At 39.8% G+C, this 13,014-nt stretch overlaps 1 protein-coding gene across 10 annotated transcripts in view; it reads left to right on the top strand.

Annotated features, from left to right (window-relative positions):
* Positions 1–13,014, top strand: part of Ptprd (protein tyrosine phosphatase, receptor type, D) — a 2,098,812-nt gene that overhangs the window by 1,692,080 nt on the left and 393,718 nt on the right. For all 10 annotated transcript variants that reach the window (XM_013516335.1, XM_013516328.1, XM_013516331.1 and 7 more), the window contains one exon: positions 11,849–12,015. In XM_013516335.1, the coding sequence (XP_013371789.1) occupies positions 11,931–12,015 (85 nt within the window). In that variant the 5' untranslated portion in view covers positions 11,849–11,930. The remainder of the gene's footprint in view (positions 1–11,848; positions 12,016–13,014) is intronic.

The raw sequence follows: 13,014 nt of genomic DNA, 5'->3' as shown, positions 1-13,014 counted from the left end.
GGGCTTTGGTCCCCCAACAAATAAAAGCTAGGCCTTCCCTTCCTCCTGGCTGTTCCGTGGCTGCCTGCCACCATCACTCCTTGCTAGCTCTCTGGGCTTCCACCTGCTCTGGTTATACCAGCGCCTCCTCTATTTCGTGTATAAAAGTCTGTGTTTCAAGTGGCCACGTGAGGCATGAAGCCAGCAGGGAAGTTTGGCTAATGTTTCTATTTGGCATTTCCTTTTATTTTCATCACGTGGGCCATTCATTTAAAGTTACGCCTAGCTCTAGAAAGTTTGATATTGAAAAAGTTACTGTATTTACTTTGCTAGGAGGTTTTAATGACTTCAAGACTCCTTTTCTGATATCTTTACCTACAGCATTTTACTGCCTTTACTGACAATATTTTACAAAGCCATTTTCTTTATGTCTTGAATATATTTTTTAAAAGAGTGACGATGGGAAAAATAGTTTTTACATTGTTAGTCTGACACATCTTGGTATGGGAAATGCATAGTGCTTTTATTCCTGCAGGAAATTTTTGTACTTTATCATCAAATACCTTTATAATGCCAACTGCTTTTGAAAAATAACTGTTGTGTGTCTTCATTTTTTCTTTCAGTGTAGCCACATTGCCCTCAGCAGCTTTGCCATAAAGTATTTTTAGGCTAGCATCTTTCCCCCAGATAACTGTCCTGTATAATTCTGTGAATCTAGGATCTAACGTCTGCCTACATCTTCGTGTTTAGTCAATGTGAATGCTAAAATTTAAAGAGAAAAAAGTCTTTAAAAGACCTTTATGGTAATATGTAATATAAATATGCCTTAAGGTGGCAGAGGCAAGCTCTTCAAGCAGTAACATGAGAGAATTTAAAAAATCTATTTCCTGTTAATCATTTCTTCTAAGCCCATCTATAAACTCTTTGACTCTAAGACACGCAAGCATATAATAAAGGGCTATCAAGTTAAAGATTGATCCTTTGGAGAATTTTTGACTCCGGGGTAAACTTCTACTTGTGAATTATTTATTAGTCTAAGTCAAGGAGGCTTAAAAACCTTCATCCAGTCTTTAGCAAAATTGCCTACCATGGCTGAGACCCTGTGTGCGACTGTCAGCCCGTCACAATGAAACAAAACAAAAGAAAACAAAACAAAATAAAAACCTAAAGGACCTTTATCCAGCGAGGTTCTTTTTCCTTTCTCTCCATACCCCATCTTTAAAATGGCTTCTCCCTTCACTTGTGCCTCTGCTAATATTGTGTCTCCACCAGTTAAAGAGAAGTCTTTCTTGGTGTTGCTCACTTTAGAATGAATTTAACCTCATCTGAGCTAGCTGCCTGTGTATTCACAAGTCAGAGATGATCAAAGCAGGTACCTGTACAGTACAGGTAAGAAAACAGTTCTGAACCCTCCGCTAAGATTAGCCCTTTCTGCTTCGTGAGCCTCTGTCTTCATTCCTTGTCTTCATACTGTGTCCTTGCATTCGTTCCTTATCTGATAGTGAAAGTTTGGCCTAACCTGATGTATTAGTTACTTTTCTCATTGATGGGACAAAAATACCCTGACACCCAAAGTAAAAGGCAGAAAGGTGTATCGCACTTCGTAGCTCACAGTCCATAGTCAGCAGGTGCCCAGGCAGGGTGGCAAGGCAGCATGGCAGACGAGCATTGGAGAAGAGAAACGGTTGGTGGAGAGGCAGGCGGAAAGCAGCGAGCAACACGGAGCAAAGCAAAAGCCTCCTCTTCCCTTTGTTTCCATCTAGGCTATAAACCTTTTGGATGGTGCCGCCCACAGCCAGGATGGGCCTTCTCATTATCCACACCCAGAACTGTGTGAATTCCAATCAGTGGACTAATTTAGTATCACACAACACGCCCTTCATCCCAGTTTACACCCTGGATCCAGGCTTTAGGCGAGTGTCTAAATATAAGGTGTGACACATGATGTGCAACTGTTTTCTGATTTCTACTTTATGATTTCACTGAAGGAGAGAAATAGATGTGCAGAGCTACAAAAGCTGAAGATGAGTATAGGGTGAGTCAGTAAAAGAAGTGTGCAGGGTGCGAGCAGAACAGTGCATTCTGAGTATCTCTGATTAGTATTTGTCCTCTCGACCTTCTTTAGGTCATATTTCAGTTTGGGTCTGTATTTATTTGGTTTGACCACAGAGAAGCTAATTCCGCTTCTGTGTGTGTGTTTTTTGTAGAATTTCAGAGGACATGGGCTTAGTCATGGGGACAACATTAGGGAAATAAGCAGCATGTTCCTTGATCTCACTCTCCCCAGCCGTTCCTGATCGTCTGTCTCTCTTTCCCTGGAAATGATTTGAAAGCTCATTCCTTGGAACTGAATATTTCTTCCTTGACTCTGTTTCCTTAGCGAAGAGCTAAATGTTAGAGATGGGAACCGAATCTGCTAGCTGACAGATGTCTGTGAAATGTCTGCTCTCATTAACAGTTTCATTCTTTTAATTGGTGACAATATTTATGTTACCTAAACTTTAAAACTGAACTTTCCATAAGGCAAGCTAGCTTTAGTTGTACTTTAGAATCAAAAAGGGAAGTTTGGGTGTTATCCATAATTCCATGCCCAGAAACTTCAGTCTTTTTTGAGATCATGTATTAAAGTTTTACTAAAACCATCTAAAATTGGTGTGTTTAGATGAAGCTGTTCTAGTGCTAGACTTTAAACATTTACACTTTTTTTCTTTCAAATTTTGAGTATTTTCTCGATGTTAGTGAATTGTTCTAGGACACGGTTTCCTACCCTTGGCCCTGTTAATTTTGGGGCTGGAGGAATCTTTGTTCTGTGGGGTTTTCCTGTGCATGGAAGGGTATTAAGGAACATCTCTGGCTTCTGCCCATCCAGTGTCACGAGCACGCCCACACATTATGCTGTAACAGGAAAAAGAAAAAGAAAAAGCCCGCAGACACTGCCAGATGTGCCCTGGGAAGGGGTCGTCACTCTTGGTTGAGAGCCACTGGGCCAGGGGTTGATGATTCTGAGGACAGAGCCATGAATCTGTTACCCATGGAGCTCTTACCCTTGGATCTGTTACCCTTGGATCTGTTACCATGGACAGGTGCATCTGTTTTTTTTTAAACTCCAGTAATGAAGTATTTGAGAATGATTAAAAGATCCTTTATTTTGTCCTTGATATAATTTTAAGGAAAAAGTAATTAATATTAGATTACTCCCTCTAGGGAGGGGTAAATGTTCCACAAAGTGAATTTCCAAAATTGTTTTTTTATAGTACCTAAGTGAAATAAAATAAATCATGTATTGACAGACTGTTTTTCCACTGTGTGTCAATGAGGATTGAAACAAATTGCTCACAGTGTGTTTTGAAAGATGACTCTATTTTAAATACAATAAGTTTTGCATGCATTAAAATAAACCCCCTTTAAAAAATGGTTAAGTCATAATCAGTTAGAAATAATAGTTTAAAAATCATTTAGAAATGCCTATTGATTAAAATAGTGTAACCTGTGCTCTCTTTTTTGGGTGGCAAGTGAATGAATTGCATACTGTCTGTATTGTGTGAGAAAGATCTGTCTCTTCCTTTACAATGTCTTTATACAAATAAGAGACCCTCCATACCAGGTTGAGGAGATGTACCTTTAAATTTTCCATTGCCACGTTGCACTAGCATCACTAAGATCTAGGTAGAAATTATGATGTGCAATAGTCACCTAAAGAAGTTACATGCTAGCCAGTTGTGGTGGCCCATGCCTGTAATCCCAATACTCTGACAAGCTGAGGCAGGAGAATCTCAGGTTTAAGCTCAGCCTGAGTAAAAAACCCTTGTCTCAAAATTTAAATGGGTAAATGCATGGATGGATAGGGCTGGTGATGTGGCTCAGTAGAAAGGCTCTTGAGTTCAATCCCCAGGAATCTTCCTCCCGCCCACATACACAACAGATTCTTTATCCTGAAGCTCTATTTCATTATAATTTTTAGGGAGAAAATGGCCAGGCAAGGAAGTTTTTTCCCCTTTGCTTTGTCTGTTCATATCTCATAGCATATTTCATTTTTATTTCCTAAAGAGACAGAAACAATCAAAGTCGATAATGTCACTTGTCACTTCTGAAAGTAACTCATATTTATGTGGGACCAGTGCAAAAATTATTATACTATATAAAGCTCAGACTAATAGTTATTGGCTTGTCTCTCTATGAATTAGATTAAAAAATATAAGAACCATTTGTGTCTGTATTGATAGGTATAATTTTGTTCTTCAGTAGGCTTATAATTAAATTCCTCCAAAGAATCACTGTGTGCTTACAGTCACCTGGTATCATCATATTAAGGCATAGCCTAAGCCCAAAATGAGATGAGTTATTACTTTGAATTTATATGTGAAAGCTTATAAGAATCCCTCTTGTTTATTTCTAATTGTCATAAAACATATTTAGGGCAAAATAGAGAAAAAATCATAGTTTTTGATTAGATATATTGTTTTGTGAAATAGCACAATTTTATGTCATTTAAAGAAAGGCTTTTCTCATGAAACAATTACTTGTATTCTGTAGGTTTGACTATTTTATTCAGAAGTATATGGTGTGCAGTTTTTTCTTTTTCATTTAATAACTTTCTATTAGTCTTTTTCAGCAATGTTTTTCATAGTTAACAGGCTTTTGGCACTGCATTTTCTATACTCTTCGCTGATATTGAGTGTAATCTTTTCATAAAAACTGTACAACTCTATAAATTATTTCACATGGATGTCTGTAAGTGGTCTTGTCATTTAAATCTATGGAATGCGGCTTACCTTAGTTTCTAGAAATTCCCATTTCTATTTTATTCCAAATAGGGGCATCTCAGTAGTAGGAAATAAAATGTGGAACCTCATCCTTTTTTTTTTTAACCAACACGTAGTAATGTTATATATAGTGTAGTAGAGGAGGTATAATGTGATATTTTCATACATAAATCAAATGTGTAGTGCTCAAATGAGGCTAATTAATATTTCTACCATCTCAAAAATTGATTATTGTTTTAGTTGTCCTGGGAATATTCAAAATTCCTTCTTCTATTTTAAAATAAACAATAAATAACATTCATTGGAGATAAACAATTAATAATAAATCATTCTTCAGTGTGCTATAGAATCTTAATATCTTTTCCTTCTGTCTGCACATATTTTTGAACCTAGTAACCAAAATTTCTCTGTCCCTCCTGTCTTGGTTACTTTTTTCACATTGCTGAGACAAAATATCTTATGCCCAGAATTAAGGAAAGAAAAGTTTATTTAGCTCACAGTCTGTGGAGGTTTCGGTCCATACTCAGCTGGCTGCAAGGCAGAGTGGCACATGCCACAGGGGAACAGTTCATGGCAGCAGAAGACAGAAAAAGCAGCAAGAGCAAAAGGCAGGGAGCAGGATCTTTCCTTTTCTACATTGTATGCGAACTACCTGCCCCAGGGCAGGTGTAGCACTCACACCCATAATCCCAGCATTGGACCATGGATAGAAGCCCACCCCATGACTGCATGAGGCTTTGTGGGGACATCCAGACACAAGCCATAGCACCTTCTTCCTCCTAGCTCTCCTAATCTCTGGTCGCTCCTATTCTATATCCTCTACTTTGGCTTCTATGTATATTAGAGACCAGGTAGTATTTGTCTGTATCCAGCTTACTTTGCTTAACATAAGGCCCCTTAGGCTCATCTCCATGGCCACAAATGACAGAATTTCATTCTTTTTTATGATTGAATAACATTCCACATTTTTTATGCATTCATCTATGTATCGGCACCTCCGTTGAACTATACCTGTGCTAAAATGAATAGTGGTGCAATAAACATGGAAATGCAGATATCTCTTTAATATACAGATTTCCTTTTCCTTCGATGTACACCGAGTGGTAGAAGTGCTATGTCCTGTAGTGGTTTGTTTGTTTACTGCGGTTGCTCCATTACTGGTTTCCCTCATTTACGTTTTTATATACCCATTGACAGTGTAGCAGAGGCCACCTTTCTTTGCATCCTTGCCAGCCCTTGTTCATTTTTCCTTTTTTGTTGTGTTATTGTAAATGGTATTCCATTCTGGTTTTGAATTATATTTTCTGGTTGTTGACTGGTGATACTTAACCTTTTTTCATATACTTACAAGCCATTTGCAGATTTTCTTTTGGGAACTGTCTATATAGATAATTGGCCCATTTTTAATGGACTTATTTACTTTCCTACTTTGGAATTATTTGAGTTTTGTAGATTCTGGGTATTAATCCCTTGTTGGATGAATAGTTCACAAATATTGTTTTCCATTATCCTGGTTATCTCCCCACTGTGTTGTTTCCTTTGCCTTTTTGTTTGATATAATCCCATTTTTTTCTGTGCTTTGGGGGCCTTATCGAAAGATATCTTTGTTGGTACCAAGGCCCTGAAATATTTTTTCTGTTTTCTTTAGGTAATTTTAAAGCTTTAGGGTTTTTTAGCATTTTTTAAATTTTTAATTTTAAAGCTTTAGGGTTTTTTAACATTTTTTTGCGTAGAACTTGGGATTGAACCCAGGGCCTTGTGCATGCTGAGCAAGCCCTGTGCTGCTGAGCTGTGTCTCGTGTCCTGTGTCTTCCATTTACAGCTTTCATTTCGAGTTGATTTCTGTGCATGGTGAGAGAAAGGATTGTAGTTTCTTTCTTTTGCATGTTGGAACTCCATCTTTAGCACAGTTTTCTTGTCAGCAACAATATTTCTATTTGGAAAAATTTCAGTTACATACTTGGACACTTACTGATCACCCTTTTACATTCCATGAAGCAAATAAAAAATTTTTTTGACAAAAGAAGAGACATGGCTGCTGAGGTTATAGGGAATTCATGGGGTTTTCTCATAGGGAATGGTTTGTAGGGAGTAATGATTTTTGTACAGGGATTAGAGGGAATTCTCACTCCTCAGAAGCCTCAGCCGAGCTTGCTGTGGGTTTCAGGTTCCCCTTGGTGTTCTCTTTTCAGACCAAGCAGCCCTGTACTTGTTTCTTTGACAAATTGGAGCTTCTTTTAGCACATCTTTTGTATAAACAGTTCCATCTCCTAATTATTGGAAAGTAGTTCTAATTGATTTAGAGAGGCCTTTTTTGGGAGGTTGCTAAAAAGAGTTTCCCATGTGGGGACAAGACTTCCCCTCTATACCATCTCCCCTAGCGTGGTAGGTAACATAGGGAGGTATGCTCAGGGTAAGTATCATTAACATGTTATTTCCTTTAGGTGTCTAGTCTTAAGTGGATGAGTTTGTTATAAGACAAAAAGAAGCACAGTTTTTTGTTGAGATAGAGTCTTGCTGTGCAGTTCAGGCTGGCCTCTCACTCACTGTGTACCCCAGCCTGGCTTCACACTTGTGACAGTCCTCTTCCCTCCACCTCCTGAGTGCTGTGATTACAGGTGTGTGCTATCCCTTCAGATAAGGAACAAACACACTTTCCTTCAAAAATGTTCTTGGAAGGCTGAGCATGGTGGCGCACGCCTGTAATCCCAGCACTCAGGAGGCTGAGGTAGGAGGATCACTGTGAGTTCAAGGCCAGCCTGGGCTACAAAGTGAGTTAAAGGCCAGCCTGAGCTGCATAGCAAAACCCTGTCTCAAAAAAACAACAACAAAAAATGTTCTTAGGAATAATTTTTCTTCATAATGTTTACTTCTTTCCCTTTGTCCTTTTCTTGCTTTGTTTTGAGAATAACAATTTAGTTCTGTGTAGTCAGCTATTACTGGAGCTAAGAGAATTCAGCTTTTAAAAAAGAAAGGTGTATTTTGGCTTATAGCTTTGAAAATTTCAGCCCATGACCACTGTGCACTCTTTCTTTGGGCATATCATGGCAGTAATGGGTGGCAGGGGCGGTGTGGTCACCTCGTGAGACATAAAGGAGAGGCAGCGGAGGGAGTGGGGCCCGATGTTCCTTTTGGTTCCAACCCCTGCAGACAGCAGTCCTCCTAGGAGGCCTCACGTCTCCCACTACAGCAACAGTCTGGAGACCAAGGCCTTAAAGATGGCTTGGGGTGGACTGGGGGCTTCATCCAAGCTATAGCATTTTTTCAACTTTTTCCGACAGTGACTAATGTAATTTGGGAAAAAAATAAAGTTATGAATTTACAGGTTTTCGAAGATGTGTCCCAGTTTATTCCGGTTATTGCGCTTTTTGCTAGTCAGACTTCCTTACATTTTGCAGCTAATGGACACTTCATCATGTTGGATTCTCTTTCTGGAATTAATGTATTAGTTCCTGAAAGATTTTTTGCTTCCTACATGACAAGATGTCCAAGACTCATGTTCTGCCTTTCCTGTACAAAACCTAAAGTCAGCCATTTCATGAAGGGACTTCAGATATTTTTAAAATAAGAAAATCTCCATTTTGCCTTTTGTTCTTATGTTAACACAATCTATGGAAATACATATCAGCAGTGCAGAAAGCTGAAGAAAAATCAGCATTCGTGTTAGTTTGAATATGAATACACTTATTACAGAAAAGGGTTATACTTTTAGAACTGCATAGGTGTCAGCTTATGAAATCACCCGAAACCGTGATTTGTTAAGGCTTTTAGGCGTGCGTACTGCCCGTTGTTCCATTTCAGATTACAGTACATGCACCATGTAGCCCTCTGAACTGTTAGTTTCTCTAATCACCAAGGTACAGAAATACAGACGTGACTGTCCAGATGATTGGAAATAAAATTATTTTTACAGGCTTCTTGTGGTATGCACAATAATAAACTGGAAACTTTTAAATTTTGAACTCACAGATGATTTAGCTTTATTTGTCTGCCCCTGTTGATGAATGACGCAAAGGGTGACACACAGAAGTCAGAGTGAACCTCTGCCAAAGGGTATAGGGTGAATGCAGAACAATTTATGATGCAAGGTGACGCGTGGTACTGTAGATATCTCCAGACCCGTATTCCTTTCTTTTCTTTGCAGTGTGCTTTAGCAACCTGTAGATAGGCCGATGGGAATTACTCTGTGTTTTAAAAAATGGTCCATTAAGTTCCTCGGTGGAGCTGTTACATGTACATAATACATCTTCTTCTCATTCCCTTCCCCTTCCTTCCATCCCCACTCCATCCATTTCTTGGTTGTCTTGATCCCCTTCCTTGTTTGTACATGTTTGTAGGACACCATTCATTCTCATTACTTTTGCTTTAAATGTGTCCTTAAAAATTCTTTTCTCATTTTTGATGTAAAATATAAACTCATCCTTACTGACATGCAGGTAGCATTTTCTTCTGGTAACGGTTTATGGGATGAGCTGAGGAGTGGAGATGGAGTGAACATCTAGAATGGGCTTTATCTTCCTTCCTCTGCTTGCTGCTTTTGTCAGATCTTGGCCAAGGGTTGAGTCTGGTTAAGTATAAATATATGTGTTCATCTCTACACTCATTTTGAGAGTGCTAGATTCTGTCACTGTTCCCACTCCAGAGGTAACATCTGGATTATTTGGAAGAATTTGATCTTGTATACTTCAGCGGAGTACGAGGAAACGTCATCCCCCCTCTCCCGAGTCAACATTTCGTAGGTCCCCATCTCTGTGATTACAAGGAATCAACATGTAGCAGTTGGCTCTGATACACTTGCACAGATACAAATTGACCGACAGGACTGATGTCTCCTGAACTTTGCTGTCTTTGGAAGTGCTGGCGTGAATCAGGGAGGAGTGAATGGAAAAGGAAAGGAGTGCTGATTCCTTTTGCAGTTTTCCTAGGAAGTTTTGAGATTTTTTACATTGGATAGCTGTGAGCTGCTTGGTATTATTGTTTTTCAAAAGAGATTGATAACAATAGCTGCTTTGGAACAGAAGGCTAGCTGGTGAGTCAAGATGATGTGTTTCAGTCTATAACCTACTTCATGACACCCACAAATCTGTTAAAAAGGAAAGAAAAGCCTACCTACTGGAGTGGTAATTAGACTGATGCCCCCTTTTCCTTCTGCCTTCTCTTTCCTGCACTCAAACCACTCATGCCAAATAATGGAAAAAACATAATATCTTTAAAAAATTACTTTGTTCTCATGTTCAAGTTTGGCATCAGGAGAGACACACTGTCGTGTCTGCACTGCAATTCTTTTTAAAGCACAAGTTATTTTAGTGGATTAGGTTATTTTTGGATATCTCTACTATTTCTTGTCAGGAATTTTGTATGGGTCTCAAGAATTTGAGTATGCAAACATGAAGGTTAAGTGCTTTCACTTCACAAACAAATTCTGATAGGTGTTCTCAAGTTCTTCTCACAATGAAGGGAGAGGCACTAACATATGATATAGTTTTTCTATTTTTTATTATGCATCTACTGTGTATAAGAGGGTGTGCTAAATTTACTGAAGTCTCTGTAAGGTAAATTATCACCTGAAGAGCCAAACTTGCAGTTATTTTGTGGAGCCAGTCATTGGCCTTCTTCTTTTCCACTGCTGCCAGGAAACCTGTCACTCTTATGTCTAGGATTGCTTTTCATCCGGGACTCTTGCAATGGCTTAATGATATTGTCTAAATTGTCCCTGATTTACCCATCAATTAATCTTCTTTTAGTATAGCTTCATATTATTTCTTGGCCCCAGAACATTAAATAGCTTTTTCCGGTTTACTGAATAATGACTGTCGGACTTAGATTGGCATCCAAGGCTGTGACCTATTTTTCAGCTTGAATAAGTTCCTTTTGCCTCATCTTCTGTTTTCCTAATAGGTGCATCATTGTAACCCCTCAGTTCTCAAAGCATGGCCCCTGGGTCCACAGCACAGCATCACCCAGAGATGTGTTAAGAAATACAACTTCTTGGACCCACCATAGACCTACTGAGTCGTATATCTGGGGATGGTGTCCGGCTATCTACTCTAACAAGCTTTCCAGGTCACAGGAATCCTGATGATGTGTGGGAAGCCCTGATCCAAACAAACCTGGCAACTCACCCTTTTTATAGTTCCTTCCTATTGCCCTGCATTTGCATAGAAGTTAGGGAATGCCCCACCCTCCTGTTGCTAAAATCTTCCCCGGCCTGGTCTGAGACACTGCTTTTCCATGATGCCATTCCTGATCTTATCTTTTATTGCTTTACTTGGTTTTCTTTCCTGGCACTAATTGTTTATTAACTCATACTAGTCATCCGCTGTACCTATCTTATTTTCCCTGCTAATCTGGAAACACAGAGAGGATGGAATCTGATTCATCTCTGTACTTCAAGATACCTGTGATGGGTGGGATTTTCTGATGTTCTTACAGAGCAGCGTTCTAAAAATAGTTGTGGCTTACTGCTTTTACAGAGAAAGTTGAGAAAATGAAGCCCTTGCCCAGGAGGCAAATAGAAATCTTGTTAAATTGAAGAGGCTCGTGCTAACCATTGTTTTGACTTATTGAAGTCAAACTGGCATTGAACATTGATGTGTCCTCAAGGAAGAAGCCAAATGTGCTGGTATAAAGAATTCTAATGTCTGCTATTTAGATAGAGAAGGTGAATTAGCCCTGTCATTTCACCTGACGCCAAGAAAACAGCTCCCATTATTCTGTCGTTAATAGACTTTTATCTTACGTGAAGGAACTTCCCTTAAATTCTTCTTTATAGCTCTGGTGTGCTTTCTTTCACTGATGTGTTCGTGTAATATTTCATGTGAAGTGACAGTTCTCAGACTGTGTTGCCCAAAAGGAGGCCTAAGCAGAGAGACAAATGCAAAGCGGGTCTCTCCAGGAAGGCCTGGAAATGGCCTTGCTAAGGAGTCTACCTTTGACAGACCTTTCCTAGTACAGGGGCATGGCAGTCACAATGGTCACTGTGTTTACAAAGGAGTGTCTCTCTTGGTGGTTGTGATGGAGTGTGCGTGTCGGGGGGGCGGGGAAGTGCCAAATCTAAGCATCTTTGTGTTTTCTTCTCCCTCTTTTCTCTTCCCCTCTCTGCCCAGGCTCTGAAAGGGTTCCAGCTGAAATTTCAGACCGGACAGACTTGCTGTGGCTTCGGAGGCAGTGAATCCAAGCTGCCAGCGCATGCTGTTGCCAAGCTGCAGGATGGTGCACGTAGCCAGGCCGTTGTTGCTGTTCCTCGCCTTCTTCCTCCGGGCCAATGCTGAGAGTAAGCCTTTCTCCCCTTCTGCGGGGCGCTGCGACCATAATGAGTGCTTTTGTTTGCAGTTGGCACCAGGCTCAGGGCCTCTGAATCTATTTCCTTTAGAAGTAAATCCTGAGACACTATGGGATCCTCCTTGGCCACCAGCCAGCTTTGGAAAGGGATTATTGATGTGACTTCCTTACCATTTCCTCTCCTGTTTAATGCCCCTTTTCTTGGGCACCTAACTGCTCCTACTGTTTTTTTCTATTTTTTTTTTGACCTCTCAGCAGCCTGGTGGCAAAGATGTTAGGAGCCCAGTGATATAGCTCAAGCTGAGGCTAACCAGTTGGTGGTGCCCATAAGTAAACATTGTTCAGACCCAGTAGAAATTTCTTTAGTTGTGTGGGTATTTCTAAGTTTAAAAAAATGCACCATGTCACATTGAGCCCAATTAAACTTCTAAGCCCCTCGTAGCTGTCACAGCAGCTGTTCTAATGTACTCTTTCCGACAGCTGTCGTCGAATCCAATATCCAAACAAATCAGCCAGAACTGACAACTTTGTGGCTGGGTGGAGGGTCTGAAAGTGCACAGAAAATTCTATAGAGTGGAGACACTCAAGTTTGAATTTCTGGATTCTTTATTTTTGAAACTGAGATTGAGGTGAATTAGTTTCCCAATTAATGAGAATATCATGTCTCCTATGTAATTAGGCAATCATTAGGGCTACCTTGTTTACATGTGCTTTTTTCCCATCTGTCTGGTGGCTTTTGGGAAGAGGTAGCGTTGGAAAGGGCATGTTTCCAGCAGACATTTACTGATAGTATGTCTGGGTGCTCAATAGTGATTTAGTTCTTATGTGAGTTGGTCATTCTCTTTGGGAGTCCCCTGGTACAATTAAAATGTACAACATCTGCAGCCATTAGCTTTTCCCTCTACCGACTATTCCAGTGAGGTTAAATTTGATTCATGTTCAAGATATTTTGAAGACAAAGATCCTGTATCAGACTTGCCTCATTTTACTA

Source organism: Chinchilla lanigera, unplaced genomic scaffold, assembly GCF_000276665.1.
Source record: "Chinchilla lanigera isolate Chin_1 unplaced genomic scaffold, ChiLan1.0 scaffold00033, whole genome shotgun sequence".
NCBI classification, from domain to species: domain Eukaryota; kingdom Metazoa; phylum Chordata; class Mammalia; order Rodentia; family Chinchillidae; genus Chinchilla; species Chinchilla lanigera.
This window is presented reverse-complemented; position numbering and strand designations above follow the sequence as displayed.